General features: G+C 37.6%; 3 protein-coding genes across 7 annotated transcripts in view; 1 reads left to right on the forward strand and 2 right to left on the reverse strand.

Annotated features, from left to right (window-relative positions):
• The window catches only part of LOC146516248 (perforin-1-like), a 579,062-nt gene that overhangs the window by 340,522 nt on the left and 211,780 nt on the right, over nucleotides 1-26,760 (reverse strand). The gene's annotated exons all lie outside the window — the stretch shown is intronic.
• The window catches only part of vwa11 (von Willebrand factor A domain containing 11), a 30,028-nt gene continuing 3,963 nt past the window's right edge, over nucleotides 696-26,760 (forward strand). Inside the window, exons 1-12 of one of the 5 annotated variants that reach the window (XM_085163405.1) lie at nucleotides 704-827; nucleotides 20,067-20,098; nucleotides 22,101-22,290; nucleotides 22,649-22,785; nucleotides 22,887-23,031; nucleotides 23,166-23,259; nucleotides 23,614-23,748; nucleotides 25,423-25,609; nucleotides 25,728-25,897; nucleotides 26,106-26,218; nucleotides 26,341-26,457; nucleotides 26,556-26,729. In XM_085163405.1, coding sequence (XP_085019531.1) covers nucleotides 22,108-22,290; nucleotides 22,649-22,785; nucleotides 22,887-23,031; nucleotides 23,166-23,259; nucleotides 23,614-23,748; nucleotides 25,423-25,609; nucleotides 25,728-25,897; nucleotides 26,106-26,218; nucleotides 26,341-26,457; nucleotides 26,556-26,729 — 1,455 coding nt within the window. In that variant the 5' untranslated portion in view covers nucleotides 704-827; nucleotides 20,067-20,098; nucleotides 22,101-22,107. Of the gene's footprint in view, nucleotides 828-11,393; nucleotides 11,486-12,076; nucleotides 16,185-20,066; nucleotides 20,099-22,100; nucleotides 22,291-22,648; nucleotides 22,786-22,886; nucleotides 23,032-23,165; nucleotides 23,260-23,613; nucleotides 23,749-25,422; nucleotides 25,610-25,727; nucleotides 25,898-26,105; nucleotides 26,219-26,340; nucleotides 26,458-26,555; nucleotides 26,730-26,760 lie in introns of those variants that run through there. The other 4 variants (XM_085163406.1, XM_085163404.1, XM_085163407.1 and 1 more) reach the window with 4 other exon arrangements.
• Nucleotides 2,907-10,616, reverse strand: LOC146516265 (prostaglandin D2 receptor 2-like). Its single transcript, XM_085163416.1, has 2 exons — nucleotides 10,420-10,616; nucleotides 2,907-6,687 (listed from the first exon to the last, which is right to left on the reverse strand). The coding sequence occupies exon 2, from the start codon at nucleotides 6,668-6,670 to the stop codon at nucleotides 5,324-5,326; it is 1,347 nt and encodes a 448-aa protein (XP_085019542.1). The 5' UTR covers nucleotides 6,671-6,687; nucleotides 10,420-10,616; the 3' UTR covers nucleotides 2,907-5,323.

Consider the following 26,760-nt stretch of genomic DNA (forward strand, 5'->3'; position numbering starts at 1 on the left):
TCCACTGTTGTAACGGGAAAGGGACAGTTAAAAAGACGCTTGAACTGCTGAACTCTTTTAAAGGTCCTTCATTTCTGCCTTCACTGCTGAACCATGCGTCACAGAGGCTTAAAGGGGGTGCTGCTAAAACAGCTCGATTTAGAGAAAGAATGAATCGAGAAGCTGTATAAACTGTGAATCATGCACATTGATTCCAGCAGAATACAAGAAAAAAACAGAATGGAGCCAGAATGCATCAGCTTTAAAGCTGAAAGAGCCTTTCTGGGGGTTAACATTAAACATTAACTAGATGTAATAGATTTTAAAGCTGGAGCTGATAATAAGGTTGGTAAGTACATAATGTATTTACTCAACCTTGGAAATCCAAAAGTTGCAAAGCAGTATTTGGAAATACTAATACTATTAGTTTACAGTGACATGATTGTGTTATCGATCCAGTTCAGCAGTAATGAACCAGTTATCAACTTTTAACAGTTTCACCTATGTTTGACCTTAATTCTGCCTAAAGACAAAGAGGAAATGAAGAAAGAAGATTACAAAATGTACTTCTTTTAAAATAAAATTCAAAGAAGTAAATGAAATTCAGTTATAACTATATGTAATGTAATACAGGAAATTGTGTCTTTCCAGCATTGACAAACACACACATGCCTGATCTTGCACTGAGACATATAGTGCAGTGGCAGATAAAAAAGAGAAGGAGGAGTGCAAACTTTTAGAAGTGTCCTCGACCACAGTCGAAGTCTGACACAAACAAACAGCCTTTGTGTCAGGAGTTTCTTCGTAACCATACAAAACCCCTAGATTACTCATTCTTCTATGCAGGGGTAAGTAAAATACTTCCACTTCTCCAGTTTATGTGATCTTTTATTATAGTTTTAGTTTATAGTTTATTTATTTATATAGCACATTTAAGCAGGAGCGTTTACCAAAGTGCTGTACAAGAATACAACATACCTAATAAAATAATTTAGAGTATTTTTGGAATGTATAATACAGTACAGTAAATCAGTAAGCAGTAGCGGTTTTAGATACGGGCGACACGGGCGGCATCGTGGTGGGGGGCGACATCACGGACATCTGCGTCAGTCAGCGCATATTGGGAATGACATACGCACCGATCGGTTTTCTATCGCCCATTTGCTGGGAGTAAGGGCGCCCTTCGTTTGCGAGGTGCGCCTGCTGCTTGCAGCACAGGGAGGAGGGGGGGCGGGGAATTCTCTGACCTGCTGGAGCAGCATCTAATAGCCAACTCGCAAAATAAAACAAAATAAAAACAAACCAACAAACACGAAAACAGCGGACATTATGATACAGACTTATAATTTGCACCGATGTTTTTTCGAAATTCTATACGCGAAAAGTGAGCGCGAGAGCCCTCGTTGCGCGTGCTTGCTGCTGAAGTCAAAGTAAACTTTATTGTCATCTCCGCTACATACAGTACAGTATATAGAGAGACGAGACGACGAGGCTCCAGTTAAAGCAGTGCAAGGAAACAAACAATAAATATAAGAAGAGTAAGAAAATACACTTTAGGACTCGGGGTAAAGGGATCAATAACAATTTAAAATATTTAAATTTACAGTTTGATGATTTAAAGTCTCACACACAACCAGTCAAAAGGGGAGGGGGCCGGCTGCTTCCAAATAGAGCACATTTCATTCATAATGTTGTAAATCCAAGCCCATTATGTATTCAGGATTTGAATCCTGGGTTGTGTGAAATCTCAGAAATGCATCCTAGACAAAGTGAATCTGTGAACCAAGGTGTAGGTCTATTAGGTTATGTTGTGGTGATCCTCGGGTTGAGGGATGGGTGTTCATACTGGAGTGCAAAATTAAAACCAATGGAAGATGGACAAGAAAAGTTCAAAGCCATCAGGTCCTCAGTTTAGAAAAAAGAGAAAAGAAGAGGAGGAGAAACGAGAAAAAGATACAGGTAAGCAGATGTGTGATTGGATAATGGCAGGTCATCCTGAAACAATCAGAATCAGAATACTTTATTAATCCCTAAGGAAATTATGTGGGTTATGTGGGTTGGTCCAAGAAGAAATGGTAAAAATAGTAACAGTGACAGACTAAACTCCAAACAATACATTATGTTACAGATTTTAATAATTAGTCATTGTCCATTGTTGATTTGTCCTGTTCTCATTGTATGATGAATTATGATGGCTGTTTGGTAGCCGTTTGCATACATACTCTCTCTCTCTTCATATGTGTGTGTGTGTGTGAACACTCCAGAGGGAGTGTTCGCCCGGGGCGCCAAACAGGCTAGGACCGGCACTGTCAGTAAGCATGTATAAATCATAATGTCACCTGTTCTTTTGCATTGTGTTATCTTGTTTGTAAATATTAACGTTCTTGGGATTTGAGAGTATTTAGTTGGTTTGTATCTTATACCAAATTTACACTTTTTCTGTCAACAACTGTGTAACATTTAAAGGAAAAATGCTCTTAACAGTTTGATTTGAGGTTCTTGGTTGCAGCTAGACACTCCTCACATTGTAACGGCCAAAAAAGCCATATAAATTGGAAATTTCTAGACTAATGCTTAGAAATACTTTGAAGAACACTTTGTTATACATCCAATCATCTTCTTTGAATTACTGAGGGGCAATGCTTTATCTCACCAATCCTTCTGGGCTGCAGGGGACCACTAGCTCCACAATGAGCTCTTCCCCTTATCCCCAAGGCTGAGGCACTGTTGTATAGACATATGTATAGACAGTTTCTACCTTTATCATCCAATGTGCACATAGGCATACACTTAAGTACATGATGGTCATGGGAAATTCACTGTGATAAACCTCAGCTTTGCTTAATTCTCTAGGCAGCATCTGTCAGCTCTAGCAGTGCATTACATACTTTAAAGCAATACTTAACCTCACCATACTCTTTTTCATCCTTTTCTTTTTTTTAGATTTACATAATCTCTCCGACAATATCATTTGCAGCATATTATGCTGCGAGTGTTCTCACTGTTGGCCTGCTGTTTCATTGTCTCTTGTTGACTGTCAGTACCCTTTAATCTTTATTACTTCTATATCTTTCATCTTTAGATTCACATCTCTCGGTTTTGACAATTACTGAGAATTATTGAGAATTTAAAGAGATATTCAGACTATAAAGATTAGCCCCTCCCTCCACTCAACACTCGATCACTTAGACGGAATATGAAATTTAATTTGTTAGCACAGTAGTGGATTAAATACTAGGATATACAGTTTTTGTAAAATATCAATAACTCAGGGTTATTCATGCTTTCCTCAGATTTTTACAATTACCAAAAAACAAAAAAAAAAAACCCAAACAAACTATTTGGCTAACAATAAAAAATATGTAAAGTAATCAAATATACAAAGTATTTTCAAATAAGCAGAATGTAAATATTGGGCAACAAAAAATGATAATAAAAAATTACTTAATAGACAGAATACAGAAGAAACTCTACTTCCCCTCATGCTAGTAATTACTTTGACTGTTCTGCAACCCTGTGTATTGTAAAACTAATAAACTAAATGCCAGGCTCAGGCAACACTTTTCCATCCCGGTCTGAGTCTTCCTTTTTTTGCATTTCTTTTCTTTTTTCTGTGTCTTTGATTTACTTTGATCTTTTTCTTTTACTCTATCGTTTACAAAGCAAAATAAATCATTGTTGGAAATCAACGCAAACATGCAGTCAGAAACAGATGATTACTGAAGGGGAAAAAAAGAAGTGAGTCGTAAGCAGAGGTGGAGAAAGAATGATAATCTGTTCAAAGTGATAAGCTGAGGGGAAAGAGGAATTTTTTATGCTTGCCTGACCTGTTTAATCCTGCTCTGTCTTTATATTCTGGCTCTCCACTGTCTAATATTCTCTTCAAATTACAACTACCTCTATGGTAATCCCACCCTTCTGTGGCCTACATTATACGTTAGTCTGTGTTCAGCTCAGTGTGATGAAAGCAGACAATTGCTATTGCAGTGATGAGATAGTCAATCAAAATGGATATCAGATATGATCAAATCCAATCACTCAGATAGGTGGTTGGGCGATCAGCAGTTTAGATTTAAAGTGTTACTGGAGGACAGGACCTGAAAAGCATAATCCTGCATTGTGGTTCAAAATCAGTGCTATTCTGCCCTCTGGTGTCTAAAAAATGTACAGTATGAATTGGCAGTAAGGGGCCATCTAGCTATGGCATCTTTTCTTCTTACAAAAAGGTTAATAAAGTGACTGAAAAGACAAACAAGCTAAATTCCACTCTAAATTCATCCAGTCATTTAAAAATGTTTCTGAGTTTAATACCAAAGTTCCACCAAAGTGATACAAACAATTACAGCTTTTTATTTAAAACATTTAAAACAGCTATACATCACTATAAAAAGATAAGTATAAAAATTCTTGAAATTCGAACACTGACACATTTACAGTCAGACAGGATATGGAACAATATATTTTCTACTGTACAAACTGAATTTCGACCTCATGATAGAGCTCGGGAAAGCTAACTACAAATCGCCACGGTCTTGCACTAAATCAGAAGGATATACATTTTCCAGTTTTCAGTCACATGCTCAAGCTGATGTATTGATCTTTATAGGCTCGCCATTCAGGGGTAGTAGTGACAATGTAGCACAATTTTAAAAGGCCATATAAAAACATTTGAAATGTAACTTCACTGATTACTAACAAAACTATATAGTTGTTGATGATGTATCATGTCCCACATTTGAACTACTCTTCTTACAGCCCTAAATCAAAACACTGATTGGTGGGACAATCAATGATGTCACTGTTAACATGGAAATGTTTAGTTTCAGGTGTTGAAACTTCAGCAACAGTGTGAGCAGTGATTTCAGTCAGGAACAAAGCACCGTACCATATGGATAACTATAGTTTGCTGCACAAACACAACACAAACCATACATTTACACATTGTTATTTAATTCTATGAAAAGGGAGTTTTTCCTTCTCACAGTCGCCAAAGCACTTACTCATTGGGGTCATATGATTGTTTTGCTTTTCTTTGTATTATTGGGAGGGCCTTGACACAACTGTTATTGGGATTTGGTGCTATATAGATTAAATTGAACTGTATGGCCAAAAGTATTGATTGTCTGCCTTCACAAACACATAAACTTAAGTTGATGATGTTGGACCACCCTTTGCAACTATAACAGCTTCAACTCTTCCCCATGTTTTAGGAGTGTGTCAATAATTTGGATAGTAGAATTTTGGTAATATAGTGTATGTCTTACAGTACCTGTAGGGCACGTGTGCTTGATTAAATGTAATTCATGCACTTCCCGAGGCACAAAGCCAAAAATCAATTGATGTCTCAGCTATGCTCCACTATATTGTCCTGCAAAGCTGATGAGACGGTGGGCTGGCTACTGTATGACTGACAGGGTGATGCTGGGATTCCTAGGCCAACATCTCGACTGCTCCTCCTCCTAATGTGACTTATTAAGCTCTTTCCTGGGGTCATCAGTAACACCCCTCTTTCTTCTACCAGTCCGTCAAACACTGCTCCCAGACTCTGCCGTATTCTTACACAGAAACGTGGGCAACTGAAGACATAGAGAATAGGATTCAGTAGTGGATTTAAGAATGCCAGTGTTGTAGCTAGAGGTAGACCTACTTCCACTAGTTTGAGATATTCCATATTATATTGGGCTGCCACTTCAATCATACAGAAGATGTGATAAGGAGCCCAGCACAGTGCAAACGCTGTAATCACAGATGTCACCATTTTAGTGAAACTCTGGGATAGCTGGCTCGGACTCGTTAGATTAGGGGTGGTAGGGGTCAAGGGGTCTTCTTTAGTGGTTAATGATGGACAAGGGATTAGAAATTTGAAAGATAATTTATTTGTGGCTGCAGTTCTTCCATGTGTAGTTCTTGATTGTTGATTTCCGTTTAACGCAATCAGATCATCAGTTAGTCTAGTGGCACTCTGCTTCCTCCTCCTGTTCCTGCTCCTCAGACTGAGACCAATTTTGATGTAGCTTCCTGCAATCACTGCCAGTGGCAATATGAATGCCAGCAGCAGCTTGGAGATAGCTGTGGTCCACTGCCTCATGTTACAGTCTCTCTCAAGTGTGGCATGTGAGGAATACATGGCAAAATTGTGGTAGCACAACTTTCTTTTATGCTTCGTTTCAGTTACTGAGCGGAAAACAAAATATGGCAATGCATTAGCTGCTGCCCATAGCCAACCCAATATGCACACTTTCCACGCTCCTGCTACTGATCGATGATTTTGGCTCCACACTGGCTTGGTGACCAGAAGTAAGCGGTCCAGTGAAATGGCTGCCAAAAGGAAGGCTGATACGAACATGTTGAAGAAAAAGATGAATGTCTGCACTTTGCAAAGTGGGTTGCCGAGCTCCCAGCTGTGACGAGAGTTTAGGTATAAAGTGAACAGGGGAAGCGTCAGCGTAGCCAGGAAGTCAGACAGGGCCAGGTTGAGCACCCAGATGGAGGCCACGGTGCGTTGTCTTAGGCGGAAGCCCACCACCCAGATGATCAAGGCATTCTCCAAAATCCCCAGGCCAGAGACCAGTCCATGGATGCAAACCACAGTCAGATTGACCTGTGTGTTGTTATTAAGTTCATGCCTCCTCATCATCTCAAGCTGGGGACAGAAAACCTGGTCCTCTGAGACATTTGTCTTGTTGGACATGTTTGAGATTATTTTTTCTGAAAAGTGAAACAAGACACAGACACGAAGCTTATGAATAACCAGTTAAAGTCAGATTTAACGCAGGTACCATTTGTTTTACACAAGGTCACGAGGTATTTTACTTTCCTGATCTCATATCCATCTTTGTGAGAATGTAATAAGTAATCTGTGTGTTTAAATGCCCCTGTGGGCAAGCTTACGCTGAACAAGCAAAGAGATACCCAAACAACACATTTCAAAGCACAAAACAGCAATTTGCACTGGGAACATGGAGTTTTTCATAGCTAAACACCCGACTGCCGCATACTCCACATACTCGTATGTTATAGCCAGACATACATGGAGTATCTATCAAAGTTGCTGTCTCTGAGAGAGAAGTATTGGATCTCAGCACTTGCTATAGTGACACCTGCTGGACTGAATTATGGTTTCACTTTTAAATGTTTGTTTTGAACGAGTTGAGGTAAATTAAAAACAACATATATTCACAAGAGCTTGAATAAATATATATATACAAGCTCTGTTGAAGGCAAAAAAAAAATAGCATATTTGTTGGAATGGCGAAAAATAAGCTGAGATTTGTCAACTGTCCCTGTGGTTTGGCGTTAGTGATTCCTTTTTCCCTTTTGATACTCATGATTTTGATTTGGCACAACAGATAAATGTGCTGGGGAGGTGCATCCTCTTGAGATAATGTTATGAAACCTTAATGTGATTGTGCTTACCACTGACACTCCTTCCACACCCTAAGGTGCCTTGATTCCACTTTTCTTGCCTGTTTATCTTTTTGTTTTTATTGAGCAATTACATACTTTGCTTTCAGCATTATGACTAATATGATTATTGGTGAATAGTGAATCACTGGGTAGTAATATTTTTGGAAATTAAAGCATCATTTTCTGACTAGAGTTACTTTTCACCATAACTGTCATGGAAGTGTGTTGAGAGAAAAAAATAAGAAAAACAGCGACACAGTCTCTTTGAAACATGTCAAAGCTTGTTTTTGTAGACTAGCCACATACCATCTATTGAGCAACTACACATGCTTAGTTAAAGACAATCCATAGTAGAAAACAGAGATACCAACAATCTGTGAGGATGCCTGTCGTTATCAGCCCATAATATCGCCAGTGAAATATACACTTTGATCTAAAGACATAAGGGTAGCCAAAACTTAAATGTACGGGCACTTTTCAGTTTTAAAACATTACCATACTGTGTACACAATTCAAAACACCTATTTTTAAGGTTTCAAGTGATTGTTGTTAATGTTATGATAAATCATTATAAAAGTCATTTTAAAATTGTAAAAGACAAAGGAAGACATCAAATAATCACTTTTTTTTTCTTTTTTCCTGATATTACTACTATCAACATACTTAAGGGTCATTTCTTAAAATGGACATGATTATGAAGTTGCTAGATCATGACTGCATAATTCACAGTGCGTGAATGAGATATGAAGTTCAAATTAGAGAAATAGACACTCGTTATCACTTCACTCCTCACAAAGATTAGTTGTGGCTTATATGCTTATCTTGTAAGCCTCTCCTGTAAGTGTGAACGGTTAGGAACTATTTAAAGTCATGACTGAAGACATGATCTGCACCTCAGGCACAAAACCCACTGACAGTTACGTGGCACGTTAACAATAGGACCACTGTACTTACGCAAGTAGGAAGTAGATGAAGTAGTAAATGGAATCAAGATAACTGCGTCTGAAACGAAGAGTCATTTTTTCCACCTGATTACCACATGCCACATTGTTTCCAGAACTATGGATTTCCAATTCCAATACATGAAGAACTCCAAACGAAAAAAAATCCTAGGGCCGATACATTTGAATAATTTGTGGCTCAGCTTTAACACAAGTATTTATTGTTAGATTAGATTAAGGGGAGTAACACAAAGCAGTGACGCCCTTACAACAGAGACAGTGTAGCTAATAAAAAAATTATCTGATTACTACAGTAGCTTTTTAGTAGTTCTAGTATTGAGCATTAAGGGAGGTAAAATAAAGAAATACACTATTAATATGAACTTTAAGTTTCTGCCTGTTCTAATTGTTCTCTACTGTTGCTATTTCTCCCTTATTTTCTAAAAGATTCCAGACATTTTACAGGCACTGAAATATGGGTTGAGATTTTTATAATAAAAACATTTGACTATTCACGTATAAATTTCAAAGAAACATTGTTCTCCTTTAGCTATGGTTACATTATTAGTCATGTCCCTGCACTCATGATGTAGATGAGGTAAACACAACACCAAGTCTGCACATGAATACAGAAAGATGAGTTGATAAAAACGAGACACAATGCTGACGTGAATGCATAAGTGTTTCTTTCTTTCTTGGATTACTAATTTAGGGGTTGTTTTAGCTTTCTGGAGAACTTTTTAAATAACTTGGGTAAGGATGGGTATTGATAAGATTTTCACGATTCCGATTCCATTTTTGATTCTGTTTAATGATTTGATTCTTTATCGATTCTTTTTAAAAAAGGAGAACACTAAGGTCGATTAGCTTAGAACTTTGTTTTTTATCTTCTCTTTGAACAAGATAGAAATTTAGGAGTAACATGGCCTTACAAACCCAACAGTGAGATCTTAAGAGATCCACAGCCTACAGCTCTTCAATGGGGTGTCACGGGGTCCCCAGGAAAAAAAAATGTAAATGTAAAATAATAAAATAAATATTCTTCTGCAGCAATAACAAAGTATAACATAAATTATTCAGTAGCAATTACACAAGAATATCCAGTAATGTCCCTGCCTACAATTAAACACATTCACTTACTGAAAATCGGGGGCATCTGCTGTGGCAAATGAGTGCAAACCTTTTACAACAAACTTAGTCACTGCTCGGTGACATTCGTCTATCCTGGCCTGAAAGGAGACACTACTGGTAGACTGCAGTGAGAACTGCCAGCATCTGAGCCAGACTCTGTCTGTCTCTCTCATCATGGTCACCTAAATGCACAGTAATGGCAGGTTTTGTAATAAGGCAGATCGCGCTAACATAATATGCACTGTTAGTTGATTATTTACCTGCCGCAATTGAAACAGTGGGAACTGGTTCTCAACAAGAACCGGTTTTCGATACCCATCCCTAATCTTGGGTGAACTCAGTCTTTGAATACCTACATTATGAGAGGCCCATCTAATACAGGACTGAACAATTTCACCAGGCAACTCTGCCTGCTTTCGCACCAGCTGTAGTGATTATGAAAATAGAGATTTGTGCTTTTATGAACATTGAGTCTATTATGTCAAAGCATATTATCAGCGTGGAATTATTTCTATCTTTACTACCTTGACAGCTGCTACACATTACACTTTTATGTGAATTCTATTGATTCTTATGCTTTATGTGTGCTCTATATAGTCAGGTCATATTTTATTAAGTAACAGCAATTCAATTCAACAGCAACATAATATACAGCCTCTACATTGGCCATAAAACTGAGTTACACCTTTGTCTCAATGAATTAAATTACATTGAAGTGTAGCCTTTTAAAAAACAAACAAACAAACAAAAAAACCCAAAACCCTGCTAACTAAATGTGCAATAATCCATATATCAGATTTACTGTCCATTGTTAAAATTAAATGTATAAAGAGACAGGTGACAAGCTCAAAACCAAACATAACTATTGCTCAACAACAGCCAAGAAGTAGAGCAAAACCATGATGACTGCATACATAGCTTGTACTCATAACTAAACTTTAGTATTGTAGAAAACACTCACCTGTATAGTCGGTCAGATTTACAGAAGAAATAGAAAGTTGAAACTTTTCAGAAATTTCTGTTGTGCACTTCTTGTGAGCCTACTTTTCTTACTCAGCACTTCAGTTTTCTCAGTTTATAGTACTTTCCAGTCCTGTAGACACCTACTGAATCCCAGACACACAGAGATGAATGCTGACATACCTCCCTTTGCTCCGCCCCATACACTGAAAAAATGTCTAATGACACAGTGGGTGTAACCAGTGTTGCCAACTTAGCGACTTTGTCGCTATATTTAGCGAGTTTTCAGACCCCCTTAGCGACTTTTTTTTCTAAAAAGCGACTAGCGACAAATCTGGCGACTTTTTCTGGTGTTATTGGAGACTTATTTATGACGTCTTTTTGATGTGAAAGCGTGTATAGCTCTTACTCTCAACAAGCAGCGGGTGCTGCCGTGGGCACCTCGCCCGTGCCAAAGCGCTCACGGGTGGAGGATAGTCCTCCCCCAGCTGCTATCAGGGCAGGAGACGTTCACACCTGTCCATCCAAACTGCAAATGAATCGCGCATGAGCGAAGCCGCTGCTCCAGCACTGACTGTAACGCAATCAGTTCTTCTTTTACTGTTATGCTGTTTTGTGGATCAGGTTTAAAACACACACACACACACACACACAAAGTAACTCCACCAGAGTGCCTATTTCAGGTCACTTTTGCCGGTCCAAGCCCAGATAAAGGAGCAGGGTTGGAATTGTGACATTAAAAAACAATAATTGCTAAAATAAATTTAATTCGTAGTTCTAAATACACTCTAAATGCATTTAGGACGTTTTTTACTCACTTTATGTCTCTTCCACGATGTTATTTCTCTCTCCAACAACGTAGGTTACAATTATATTAGCATGACCAATTATGCAAATTAGGCGATGACATCATTTAGCGACTTCTGGCGACTTTTAGGACAGCCAATAGCGATTTTTCTTACTGAGGAGTTGGCAACACTGGGTGTAACACACTGTTAGACTTTTCGTCTCCACTTTGCAGTAATACACTGGTGTCACTGTTGCCAGAGTCATTCCGCCGTGTTACGGTAAGTTACCGGGATGATACCGTTTTTTGCTGTTGTGGTATAATACTCTTGGACAAATTATGGTAATTAACTGTAGCCTCTTTTACGGTATCCCACTGGCAGCACTGTCGCCAGTGAGATACCGTTATGCCTTTTGACCTAAATTACGTCAACAAAGTAACATCATACTGTGATTAAGAAATTGTTATGCTACCGTTTATTCACGCCCTGTCACTGTAAGCTTGCTTCAAGGTGATAAAACTGCAATATATTTACCAGTAACTTACCTTTATCACGCATCATCAATACCAAAAATATCCATCTCTGTTAGAGGATACCGTGTTCCCACAGGCGGTCATTTACTGTTCAACACGTCGTAATTTACCGTAATATCGGGAAACAGTAACACACTGTAAGAGACTGGAGGGTTAAATGTAAAAAAATTATATATATATATATATATATATTACAAATTATATATATATATATATATATATATATATATATATATATATATATATATATTACAAATTATTTATATATATATATATATATATATATATATATATAATTTGTAAAAAAATAAATTTTTAACCCTTTGGAACCCTCCAGTGTGTGTGTGTGTGTGTGTGTGAATCTTGGTGTGCTTTACACCATTTATTTATTTATTTCAGTTCTGATTTTTCTCTGCAGAAATACGCATTTCGCAAATCAAAAGCTGAAAAGAACTGAAAACATATTTTCATTGAGGAAGCACTTGTTTTTACTAAACCATTTAACTCATGTATTTTTTGACATGGTTGTACAAACAATAATGATATTATGTCATATCCATATCATGACAGACAACATGTGCACAAGTGCTGGGTTTTCTTAGTTATATTTTTTAGGGTCTTAAACCTACACTCTGAAGTGCCTTAGCATTTATTTTGTTGGCACCATTCAAATAAACTGAATTGTAATGAATAGAATATCAAGCCATACACTTCTGCCTTTATATACACTTTGTCCAAAATACTGGCTCACACCACCAAATCAACGCACAATAGTGATGGGATTTCCGGCTCTTTTTAGAGAACCGGCTCTTTCGGCTCGGCTCACTAAAAAGAACCGGCTCTTCAGGTTGTTTTGTTGCTTTAATTAATTTATTATTAACAATAATATAAAATTATGCACAAAAGGAATTACTAATGTAAAAAAAAAAGTAGTTTTATTTATACATGTTTATATATAAATATATGCGGTGGCCCCTAGAGACAAAACACGTACAAACTCCAAAACACATGAACTGAGCTTCCAAAACAGAGCTACCTAGATCACTTAAATTACGCAATTGAAAGCATGAAAGCATATGTGTATTGTTTGTGTATTTATACACAAGCATTCATATATAGTCAAATAATAAAAAAAAAAAAAAAGTTTATTTACCTGTTACTGCCACACACCAAATCCGGTCGTTGGTACTTGCTGGCTTGTGTAGCCACTAGGTAACAAAAGCTCAACACTGCCCCTAGCATCCTGGAGCACTTCTGTTGTCTTTTGTACATGTTTTGAGTTTTTATGTGCTTCTGAGCTTTTACGTGTTTTGGAGTTTGTACGTGCTTCGGAGTTTGTACGTGTTTTTACGTGTTTTGGAGTTTTTACATGTTTTGGAGTTTTTACGTGTTTTTACGTGTTTTGGAGTTTGTACATGCTTCAGGGTTTGTACGTGTTTTGGAGTTTGTACATGCTTCAGGGTTTGTACGTGCTTCAGAGTTCGTACGTGTTTTGGAGTTTGTACGTGCTTTGTCTGTAGGGGCCACCGTAAATATACTTTTATTTATTCACTCCACATAAAATGTAATAAATAAATCATATAATACAAAAATCAACTAGTCACATTTCAACTTTTAACTATTTAAATTTTCAGCTTTTTCCTTTTAAACAAATTTAAAGTGAAACAACACAAAACACTGCAAACCACAACACAATTAAATATAAATTATAATATGAAAACAAAAAGAAGATGCACATTCTCTGTCATATGGACCTGCATAGGGCTGCCACAAACAATTATTTTGATAGTCGACTAGTCACCGATTATTTTTGCGATTAGTCGACTAATCAGATCATGCATCCACTGCACGTAAAACGTACAGCTTATTGCACTGCTCTTATTTAACTATCATTAGCTTACAGCTTTAAGTGTTTAAGGTATGTGCTAACTAAAAATAAAGACAAGATGATAGTTTAATAGTTAATAGTTTATTAAATTTTAATGAAATTTGCAGATTGTTTCAGTGAAGTTTAATAAACTCCTTGCTATCTAAAATATAACAGGACACCGGAGTATATTCTCCAGTATCTCACACTTCTGATAATCAGTTGTCTGCTTGACGTTTATTCAGCTGTGTAAAAACTATAACTTTAATCTAAGCCAAACCGATTTACTCAGGAACAAATAAAATACTAAAAAAAGCCAAACAATAACATTTTTAAGTTATCTAAGTGACTTATATTACATGTTTAACCTGAGTAGCGAAAGACGGCAGTGGGTTTGAAAACGATTTGCCGGGAGTCCGGTGTTCTCATGGGCTCTAGTGAGCCTTGCCCCCGGCTAGCTATCAAGCTAGTGGGTAACATCTCCGTAACATCATACTGTGATGTTTTCGTAACGTCTCCGAAAACGTCGGAGCACTTTTGAAAATATGTGGTGTCTTGATAAACTGAGCAGATATTTGAGGTTTATACAGTTACGTTCTCGCCTAAAAATATATTAAACGTTTATTTTGTGGCCCAGAAAGAATAATAAGAGTAATATTAAAACTAACTAGCTGCCGCCATTGTTGTAAACTGAGCTGGGCTGCGCTATGAATTCTGGGACACAGCTTCTTCTTCTTCGGGGTTTAACGGCAGCTGGCATCCTTGTACATGCAGTGCTGCCATCTTCTGTTTCAGTCCGTTATTACACTCTTAAATCCTACTACTTATTCCTGCGTCTTTTGTGATCTTACAAAGCTTCAAACGACGTGTCGACTATTAAATCAGTCGTCGACGATTTTGATAGTCGACTAATCGTGGCAGCCCTAGACCTGCATGAATAAACTTTCTGAATCCTTTATCATCCGCAACTGAAAATAGTTGTAGATGATTACTATACCTTTCTAATGTGACGTTGTAGTCGCTGGCTCTTTCTCTCTCTCTCCCTCCTGCTCTGTTCCTGTGCTACTGAGTGTAACTACCGCCCCTCCCCCCTCTGCCCAGCGTAAAGCACAAGGCTCGCATGCGGAGAGAAGCGTAAAAAAAGTGCGAGAGAGAGGGTGAGAGAAAGGGGAAAAAAAAAAAAAAAAACACAGCTCGCAATAAGGAGCCGGCTTGCATCGTTCACGTCAGAGAACCGGCTCTAAGAGCCATTTCGTTCGAGACCGACCCATCACTAACGCACAAAGCAGGGTCCACAAGGACATGGATGAGCATGTGTGGTGTGAAGGAACTTTACTGTCCTGCACTGAACCCTGACCTTGCTTTGTGGACTGAGTTCATTGATTTGTAGGGTGAGCCAATACATGTGACAAAGTGTAAGTAGCTGAAAGCATTTTTAACAAACGGGTAAAAGAAGGAAAAAAAACTGTTGCACTCAAAAAACCTATTGGACAGAGACAGCTTCTTTTAAGATGATGAGAGAGCTTGTCTTCATTGTTGGAGGTACATTTTGTTCCATCTTCAGGGTTTATCCTTACAAAAAACCTTAAAGCATGCCATAATAAATAGTAACACACAGTAACATTGAGTTGTGATGTGAAATAATGAGTTACTCAGAGATTATTTATTCATCATCTATCACTATTAGCTAGCTGTTCAAACATACCTCTGAATTAGTTCCAATATTTCACACGTTGACTCCTGGTATTCCAGGTTCAATACATAGAATGAACCAAAGAAGACTGACATCGCATCAGCAAAGGTGTTCTCTTTGTCCAGCTCAACAATTACATGCCCCTCTGCACCCACCATCCAGCAGGTGGCAGTCATTGAACTTTGTCCTTAAATTTATAGGGGCAACATTGTCATTATGCAACATAAAATAACTCCAATACTTCACTTCTTCACACTGTCTAGATAATCGTAAAGCAAATAGCTATGTACAGTTAATTATTAATGGCCTTATGTACAGAAGTCCGTTTTAACATATTATGATTGTACATGATTGGGAATTATTCTGCACATTAAACACACCTAACAAAGAGTCAGCCCAATTCAATTACCAGAGTTGCATCAGCTGTATGGTTATTTTGGAGTTTATAGTTTGTGCTGCTGTTAAACTTTACAGTATTGAATTCAGTACTTCTGCTGTTGGTGTAGCTAGACTACCATGTTGATCAGTAATATGTAATGTGAAATTTGATGGTTACTTTGCTGGATATCAGCTCTGTTTCATAAATGACTTTTTTACCAAGCATAACAAGCCTTGGCGTCATTGGCAGGTTGCCCTCTGCCCCAAGAGACATCCTGTTAAATGTTTCCTGCCAGATGTTTCCTAACAGAAAAAGGACCACGACATTTCATGTAACAAAAACTCCCCAAAAAACATGACAGCGAGCAACAGCATTAAACCTAGAGCTGTATGGAAAAAGCTTACATCTGCTTAGTCAAAGAGGGAGTCTTCGTTTTCCTTGTAATACTTCATCATGAGAAGTATGTCTGCTATGCCAACCTTGTTGTTGCCATGCCCCGATTTTCGGTAAGTGAATGTGTTTAATTGTAGGCAGGGACATTACTGGATATTCTTGTGTAATTGCTACTGAATAATTTATGTTATACTTTGTTATTGCTACAGAAGAATATTTATTTTATTATTTTACATTTACAATTTTTTTTCCTGGGGACCCTGTGACACCCCATTGAAGAGCCGTAGGCTGTGGATCTCTTAAGATCTCACTGTTGGGTCTGTAAGGCCATGTTACTCCTGAAGATATAGAGAAGATATAAAACAAAGAAGAGAAGATATAAAACAAAGTTCTAAGCTAATCGACCTTAGTGTTCTCCTTTTTTAAAAAGAATCGATAAGAGAATTGATAAAGAATCGAATCGTTAAACAGAATCGAAAATGGAATCGTGAAAATCTTATCAATACCTATCCCTATTTTTAACCTCCTAGGACCTGGCGTCACATTTTGGGTTATTTAGACCAAAATACTAAATTTTACCCTACAAGGGCCTGATATCCACTTACGAGGACATTACACTGCTACTGTTCTATTGAAAATTTTAAACGAATATCCTCATATGTGGCTCTCATTTTTCTTAGAAACAAAAATTAGGTAAAAAAAAAATCTTGTAATTCTTTACTTTTACATTCATCGGGTCCCAATCAGCCCAAATATCAAAGAGAAATTAAAAATTCATGCCGTGGAAGAGTTCGGGTCTTAGGAGGTGAAATAAAGCAATGCCAATCGATATAGAAATACGTCTTCATCAGTACTATTGTGCTGTGAATTCTTGTCTTCTAATAGATTTACTGTGTCCTGTCCTTGTATTATGGCAATTTCACCAATTTCTTGTTGCCTTGAATGGCAAACTGTCTGCTTATGTTTTCAAGAAATATGGCTGGAAAATGATGTTCGGACACTGGAGTATTTGGACTTTTTTTTTTACGTCTTTGATATGAAATCTGAGATGGGTACAAAGAGTTGTAAAGTTTTGTGCAGCATACCCACATTCAGATCAGTTAGACATATGTCAGCGAGTGCCGTGGCCTGCAATCCCTCCATGGATACTTCCTGAAGCAGCTGTAGATTTTGCGTTATTGCACCAGAAGAGTAAGGATGGGGCAGGCGGTCTAGACTCAGTTCAGTTCGTATACGAATGCTTTCAAAGAATCCAGCTAGTCAAGTGGGGGTAGCAGCAGTAATTCCGGACTTTATGGTTGACATTGGGAAGAGGATTAATGATGGATTGTCTGTGTTTACAGGAGAAATGATAGCAATTCTATTAGCGGTTCAGTGGGTGGAAGAGTTGAGGCCATTGAAAGCAATTATTTGTTCAGATTCAAGAGCAGCCATGGTCAGTCTATAGAGCGGTCATTCGGAAGGTAGATCAGATATTTTAATAGAGATTCAGCAAACTCTTTTCAGAATACATATGATGGGTCTGTCAGTAGTGTTTGTATGGGTCCCAGCTCACTATGGGGTAACGGGGAATGAAGCAGCGGATAGGTTAGCAAAGGAAGCCACTAATCATAGGATAGTTGATCTGGTGGTGAGTTTTGGTCAGGTGGAAGTTAAGCATATTATTAAGCTAGAAATGAGGGGTAGATGGCAGAAACAGTGGGAAGAAGAAAGGAGGGGAAGGTGGTTATATAAAATTCAAAGGGGGGTGGGAGTAAGGCGAGCCACAAGAAGGAGTAGGCGAAAGGAGGTTGTGGTGTCAAGACTGAGATTTGGACATACAGGATTGAATTCAATGAAATGTGACTATTGTGGAGAGGAGGAAACTTTGGAGGATGTTATTTTGCAGTGTCTGAATTATAAGCTAGAGAGGAGACAACTGGTCCAACGTCTCAGTAACATTAACATGAAATTGGATCTTATTAAGTTATAGCAAAAGGAGTCGGGGAATAAAAGTTATCAGGCTTTGTTTCAGTTTTTGAGAGAAGGAAGATTGTTTGGAAGGACATGAAGTAGTTTTTTTTTGAGCGTGATTCCTGTCCACACTCCGTACCGTGACACTCAAACAATGAGACAGTTTGCATGATGAAACACTGCACTACGTGTGTTTCACCACCACTGATATATTGTCATGTACGAGTTAAATTTAGCTGTGTAAAAAGATATTATTCAGTAGTAAAATCATTTATGGAATAGCTGACATTTCATGACCTGGAATTCAACCAAAAGCTGCACTAATAAAAAATAACTAAATAAACTGATTAGCGTTTTGATAAAATTTATCAGGCCCCAGGCCACGGACTGGTACCAGTCTGTTAAACGTTTGGTACCAGGCCATTGAGGCTCAGGTGTGAAATTTATGGTTTTCAGGGTTTCTTTATTGTTATTAATTATTTTTTTTTAATCATTTTTATCATTAACTCTGTTTCCCTGGGTCTTTTCCTGTGTGTTATGAATAAATCTTCTTTTTTTGGTACTGGTACTGGTTTTATTTTGTTGTATTTATCTGTGACACCTTGAAGGCCAGTCCGTGAAAATATTGTCAGACATAAACCGGTCCGTGCCGCAAAAAAGGGGACCGCTGGTGTACAACAACTGTTTACTTCTTCATTAGTACCAAATGGCAGACTGCCATCTATTACAGCAAAATTTTTAGTGCCAGTCATTTTCACTGAAAATATATGGAATCAGAATTAGATTGGACATTGCCCTCAGTACTAATATTGTGTTTGCTAGAAAGCTGTCCAGGCAAGCTGAGCCATTTTCACTCTAACAGAACTCTGCTGCAGCACTGTACATCTTTAGTGTATTAACATATAAACATTTATGTTATACATTTAATCATTAGGTATTATCTCTGACTATCTTCTACAGCGTGTCTTTTGTTCTGTGTTCTTCTCTTCACCCACAACAAGTTGCAAGGAGGTTTCTTCCTGTTAAAAGGAAGTTTTTCCTCCCCACAGTTGCCAAAATGCTTCCTCATGAAGGGTCATCTTATTGATGGGTTTTTCTCTGTATCTTTGTAGGGTCATTACCTTACAATATAAAGCACTTTGAGGCAATTCTTGTAGTGATTTGATGCTATATAAATAAAACTGAATTGAATTGAATTGAACTGAACTGTTCACTGGTGAACAAGACTCTGAGACACTTAAACTTCTCCATATGGGGTTACTTTTCCCTCACTTTAAGTTACACTATGCAAATTTCCCAAGTGTAAACTTGAGGTCAACAAAAAGCAACATGATTTGCAAATAGTGTAGAAGTAAACCCCAGGCCACCACATCACCACTGGGCTGTGCCTAGAAATTCTTCTCCATATAAGTTATGAACAACACCAGGAAGGGATGACTGCTTTCAAAAACAAAGAGGTAAAACCTTTACTAGAGTACCTGCAACTTCAGACTTGAAGTTTGAATGGCTCAAATTTCAGTTCAGCAGTGACTCAAAGCAGTCAGACGAGATAGAGCATAATTTTTCTGTATGTTATGTCCTCTCTTTTCTGTGGCTGGCTCACAGCCCAACACTAGTACAAGGAAGTACACTACCTAAGCTTAAGCATAAAAGACCATGGGGTGAGCTGGATTTGAAGATGGTAATTTAGAAACACCTCCCATTCACTCCAAAGCATTTTGAAATCACCTGCCAAAAAGTGTTCAGACTAACTCTTTCTAACTCTCTAAGAGTAATTCAGACTAATCCTGTTTGCCCCTGCCTCCACTTTTTATGCCTTTGCATTGAGCACACAGAAATGAATTCAGTAAACACTGTTTTTGCTTTTTAACACAGTAAGAAAGGGAGAATATGGCATTTTCTTGCCACTTTGTTAAAGTTTTCTGCATGACTAAGACTGCCATTTCTCCTTCCACTCCCTTTTTCGACTTACATTCTGACCAACCTGACTATATAACTTTCATGTTTTTCTTGTTTTGTTTTGTTTTTCTTGGCCTCTTTAGGTTCTCCCACTAACTTAGAACAGGAAGCTAAAGTAAGTAGGATTTAGTTGGTTGATATGTGTAACCACTTATCCAAAGCACTTTTAGTATTTTATAACAGAATGTCCAATTGTAAAAAATAATCTAAAACCCCAAAGATAATAGGTACAACGTAAGAATCAAACAGTGATCTATCAGTAAGAATGTGCCAACTGAAAGGAAACATGTTAATCATTAGTTATTATTGGTGTCTGGTTTTCTCTCACACATTGACTTTGTTCTGTCTCCCCCCCCCCCCCCCCCCCAACCAGTTATGGTATATGGCTGCCCAACCATGGGTCATGTTCTGCTAGAGGTTTCTGCCTGTTCAAAGGGATTTTTCTTCCCACTGTCACAAAATTGTGCTGTTGTGATTTCGTGCTATATAAATAAAATTGTGTTGAAATAAATTGAAATGAGTGGAAATAAATGGAATATTGCTTTATCACACAAAACCCTATCACACAAAATTTTGCTTGTCCAGGAGCTGGTCTTATGGGCGGGAGTCTAAGCAGAGACCTCTTCCTCCTCACTGCCTCTTGTTCTTCTTGGGAGACATTAAGGCTTCGCCAAATTATCCATTATTTGAGCATTTGCACAACTAACAAATGTTTGATGATATTTATGAATATGTTGTAATGAAAGTACTTGAAAATAAAATATGCATAAACCTAATTGGCAACATAGCAAAATGGCCCATTGAGTAACCCTGACCATTTTTAGTAAAATTTAAGATGAGTACATGCTGCGCATAATGGTAATATAATATTTATTTCTTATTTTATAAACTAAAATTGTCACTTATGTTGCCATGAATTTCAGTTGATTTAATATGCATGACACAAGTTCTAGAAAGGAGAAAATGCTTTGGGAAGATTTTATCATGAATTAAATGAAAAATGGATATAATGGGAAAGTAGAAAATGTAAATACAAAAACAATGTTGTGTTTGAATTAGTACTTAAAACTGGCCTCATAAAATAAATGCAGGTCAAAAATAATCTCCATTATTATTATTATTATTATTATTATTATACTTGTCCATAAATACATACTGAGAAAACTGAACTATTGAACCTTTGCAGGCAAACTTTTTTGTTATAATGTGATAATCACATGCTAATCAAGGTTTATATTTCATTTTAGTATGGCAAGTATTACAGAAAGAAAAAATGTGTTCCTCAAGGTGTGGCCAAATGGATTCATTGTGGTGATGCACACTTTGAAATATATTGCCTTTCAGTTAACTTAGATTACAGATCTTTATGTTTGTTCAGATCCCCTCCCTTAGTTCAGTATATATTCAGTGACAGGGCAGCACACTTTAAAGCCCACTGGAGTCGTCATAGGTTGGAAACATCAAGGTATGATTGTATTTTATAGTTTATTTATGTAACTGAAATGACATTTTCTCCCAGTATTGCATGTACGGTAGCTTTTAAATGATGTTTTCTTTAACTTAATTTGAAAATGTTCATTATTTTTCATTGGCTTTTTATTCATTACTACATAATAACTTTTACTCTGAAATCTGTGTAAATATAAATCACAGGATGAAAAAGCAAAAGTAAAGTAGAGTTTTATTGTCAACCCAACAATATACACTCAAGTATACAGTGGGATGAAATATCGTCCTCTGGATCAAAGGTGCAAACTGTAAAAATTAAAATTAAAATTAAAATAAACATATATACAACTATAAAGAAATAAGATAAAATAAGAACAGTATTGTACTTGAATGTAACGCACTGGAAACATCTGCATATTGTTTGCAATGTAGAGTTTTTGTTAAAGATTCCAATGATTATTTCAATTATTAACATATTTTATTAAAATAAAAACCTTTCAAAATCCTTATAAATGATTGAACCTGTTCTGAAAAAAAAACTACTTAATTACTTACTTTGTAATTTTCTCAAACCACACAGTTTTAGTATGTTTGCAGTATTCTAATCAAAATTAACTGAATCAGCTAAATTAACAAATGCTGTTCCTTTTTTTCTTTTTTTAAAATAGATCTGTCATGAATTCATTGCTGGTCATAGCGCTGCTGCCTTTGGCTCTTTTAGGGCCAGGTATGGCCTTTGTCTCTATTGGGGGTGGAGCGTCCACTCATGTCAACATTACAGGAACGGCTATATTGCAGAAAGTGCAAGAGACGTGTCGGGCGGTGGCTGAGAAAAATGGTTATGAGTTCAACCCGACGGTAGGTATACAAAATGTACAAAATAGCATAAACTTAGTCGCCTGCCACAGTTAAAAACATTAACACTTAAATACAAAGTCAGATCCATTTTAATGTGGATGTTTGTCTGGATAAGCTTTAAAAGGAAAAAAGAAACCCACAGAATAAATGTACCCATTTATTGTCCTTTTTATGATTGTATTAAACTTAATACCAAGGCTTGTGTGTGTGTGTTTAATAGAACTTATAGGCTTTTTAGCAATTTGAGCTTTCTTTTTCTGACAAATGCAGTTCCCCTCATAAAGTAAAATGTATTTTGTACTCACCTGTTCATTTTTAACAGGAATATTTTTTTGAACTTCTTAACTTTACCCTTTAGGGTTCCTCTCCTGAAGAGCTGGTGCAAGCCTGTCTAGGTCCCACAGCAACAGGAGAGGTGTCTGGTGCCAAATTTCATTCTGCTCTTCAAGAGATCTACGCCCAGAATGGGTTGGTAGATCGCGACTTTGTCAACAGGTAAAGCAAAATTGTGGAATAACAACCTATGGAATAATTAAATTGCATTTTTACAAATGGTAAGGCAAGGATCTCACTTATATGTTAAAAAAATATTTTAGTGCTTCATATCACTTCAACTCCGAGGCTTTCTTGGAGGGGCGGAGCCTAATCACACAGGGCATGGTGGCCATTAAAGCTAACGTTCACAATGAGAATTTTCAGGCTGCAAGGACATCACTGGGTAGAGCCCTTCACACACTACAGGTGAGAGGGGTGCAACAAAACACCAGGGCATAAATGAATTAACTTAAAAAGGTATTGGAACAGCCATACAATCAGAAATTTAAGTATGGAGGTTATATGAGGTTTGTATAACATGTGTTTCTCTGCACTCTCAGGACTTTTACAGTCACAGTAACTGGGTTGAGCTGGGGAACACAAAGCCATATAGCAACCTCATAAACCCAGGCCTCCCTCTGGATAACCTGGCAGGTAAGTGTGTATTATCACCACCATCATGAACCCAACCCATTCCCTTGGGATGGGTAAAGTGCCATAAAAAGATAACATCCATGCTTTTTTCTTTTCTTGAGAGAATATGTATAGACCAAATATCAGAAACTGAAGTCTTGCTAAAGACATGACAGTGGCTGATTATCATTGGCTGGTCATTATGTTTCATTTTCAGACCACTGCATTCATAAAACAACTCCAAACAGTGTACATAAATAATAAATTAAAGAGATGAGTTGCTTAGAGTCTCACTAGTCGTTAAAAGATACCTGGATATTTATCAAGCAATCGTCTCCTACAGTAATCCTGTTTTGTTTGTGTGTGTGTGTGTAGATATGAACACCCCCACCTGCAGTGACTGTAAGAGTGCCAGTGGAACATGCCCCAATCAGCTGCTCCCCAACATCCTAAAAGACAAGAAACTCACATCTGGCTATATGGGAGTCTTTTCTTCTGCCAAGCCTACAGGTATCATTTCACACACGTACATAAATTACATTCAAGTTGAGAAGGCAGTGCGTACTTGAAGCAGTTAACACTACAATCTGAGCATTTTGCAGATGCCCAAACAATGTCTACAATGCCTGTGTAGGTTCTCAGTCAACAAGGCCATGATGATTGAGAACATCTAAGAAGCTTGGAAAGAACATGATTGGACTTCTTTAAATTTCCTGAACAAGTTTCACCTCTCACCCAAGGGCTTCAGTTTTCAAGTTTTCAGATTTCACTTACTGTAGCTTAAAATGTTAAATGAACTTCTTATATAGTTCTTATTCTACCTGAGCACTCACGCTTTATACAACATGTCTCATTCACCAATTCATATCCATTCATACAAACACTATTTTTGCAATGCTTAAGTGCTTTTTAGCTAATATGCACACACACACACTCCCATGGACATTTAAATCGAGTTATGCTAATATTATTTATATTTTCCGTTTAACCTGTGCTTTTACATAATGCTCTACTTCTCAATGAAAATAATAAACAGAATACAGTGTTCCCTCGTTTATCGTGGAAGTTACGTTCTAAAAATAACTCACGAAAAGTGAAATCCATGAAGTAGCCAGCTTTATTTTTTACAATTATTCTCGATGTTTTAAGGCTGTAAAACCTCTCACTACATACTTTATACACTTTTCTCTGATGGGCATGAACATTTTCACACTTTTCTCTCCTGTTTAAAGACTCTCAAAGTTCAAAACTTTGTGGAAAAATAAGTCCAGTATTATAGACTGAAGCCAAAGATCAAACCCTGTTTTCAGGTCCAGAACATGGGAATAGAGCAGCTGCCAGAGAAGTCAACATTAATGAATCAATGGTACGGAAATAGAGGAAGCAAGAACAATAAGTTGAGTAAAGTTTGACTCATCTGACTGTTTTGTTTTGCTTAATGCGCCTTATAATCAAGTGCACCTTATGGTCCGAAAAATACGGTAACTTCTACCTTCCTTTAGCATGTCCAGAAGTCCAACTTTTTGTGCGATGGTTAGCATCTTCCTCTGCCTTTTGGGTGCTACCACAGGAGCCTTTGACGGTGCAAAACCTTTTGTCGACATTGTTGTGTTTGTTTGGGAGAAAACTTACAAACATACAGTACAGCACTTCAGAGTCGCACTGCTAGCGATCGAAGATTTATGTAAATTTGACAAGCTGAACGCATTCTGTACTGTACAGGAGACACGGCATGCAGAACACAATGCGCTGTTTAAAAAAGAAAAAGAAAAGAAAAAATGCAAATTGCACCAAAAAAATCAGCGAAACACTGAGGCTGCGAAAAGTGAACCGTGTTATATCAAGGGACCACTGTATGTCAGTGAGCTTTAGATGTACTAACAGGATAGACTCTTTTTTTTTTTTTTTACCTCAGTAGTGCCATGTTTATGCTGAGCTAACCTAACTTGTTTCTGTCTGTGACTTTGTATTCATCAGAGATGTATGACAGTTTTCTGTGCCACTGATAAAACCTGAACTGAACCAAACTAACACACACATCAGTTTGATTGCACAATTTTTTTTCCTCTAATATTTTTTTCTATTATTACACGCTTTTAGGGTTTTTTAGGAGTACTTAAACACACATGCAAGATCAGTATATCTAATCAAGATATGGGTACAACGATCTCTTCCTTATGTAAGGTAAATGCAGCCATGGAGGTGCAGCTGATCTTACTAGAAAAATCAATCCTAAAGGAGGCATCAGCAAAGATGAGCGTCATCAAGACAACTTGGCTTTTCACGACGCTGCTGTGCAAGCAGCAACAGACGCCAGTCTCGAGTTATTGCAGGACCTTCGCTTAGCTGTAGGAGACGATGACTTTTTGAGGTACTATAATGACACATGAACAAAGTATTTCAGAGTATACTATGAAGTATGAAGTATTTTACTTCAGTATTTCAGTACTCTGGGATTGAAATGAAAACTGAATTTTCTTTTCTCACAGAATGATGGGGATTGCTCGCTCATCTGTCTTGTGCTTCGTAATTGACACGACTGGGAGTATGTCAGATGACATTGAAGAAGCAAGATCAGTTGTTCATCAAATCATTGACACATACAAAGGAACACAAGACGAGCCCTCCGAGTACATCCTGGTGCCTTTCAATGACCCTGGTATGAACTCCTCTATGCCGTTAATGATATTAGCATTTACTGGTATTTAAACTACCTGTACTAGTTGCATTTAATTTCTGTTTTATGAAACATAAAGTGAATTTGTGGTGCAAATTGGCATATTGTCCCAATGTGCATGCAGACAACCGGCTATGTTTAGTCCTCAGGTCAGTCTACATGGTTAGCTCTTTTTTGTTCTTGTATGTAGAGTTTGGACCTATGATCAGGACAACAGACGTGGATAAGATGAAAGAAGAAATCTCAAACCTTCAAGCAAGTGGTGGAGGTGATGAACCTGAGATGTGCCTGTCAGGGCTTCAGGTACTACAATCAGTTGTGGCATTTTCACTTGTAACTGGGATTTTGGTTAATCGGACAAAAACATTTCAGAAAGATGAAAATGTGGATGCATCGAAGATTTTATGTATACTTTATTTCTCCAGCTTGCTCTGACAGGTGCTCCTTCCTCTTCTGACATCTATGTTTTCACTGATGCTTTAGCAAAAGACATTGAGCTCAAAGACACTATCGAGGCTCTCATTAGTAGCAGTAAGTCAAAGGTAAATGCAGAATGACACTTCATGATAATCAGTATTCATTAAGCCTACTTAGGCGTGGCAGCTGTGGGTATAACTGTGACATTAACTGATCTCCACAGGTGTCGTTCTTCATTACTAACCCATTTAGCAGACGCCGTCGTTCCCTCAGAGCTGCTTCCTTTGACGACTACAAAGACATAGCTCTGCTCTCTGGAGGCCAGGCCATTCATGTTTCCAAAAAACAGCTTTCTCAAGCCACAGATATTATCCTTGACACCTCAACTTCAGCTCTGGTATGATTCTACAGTTCAGTGAATATAATGA

Source organism: Neolamprologus multifasciatus, chromosome 6 (genome assembly GCF_963576455.1).
Source record: "Neolamprologus multifasciatus chromosome 6, fNeoMul1.2, whole genome shotgun sequence".
NCBI lineage: Eukaryota > Metazoa > Chordata > Actinopteri > Cichliformes > Cichlidae > Neolamprologus > Neolamprologus multifasciatus.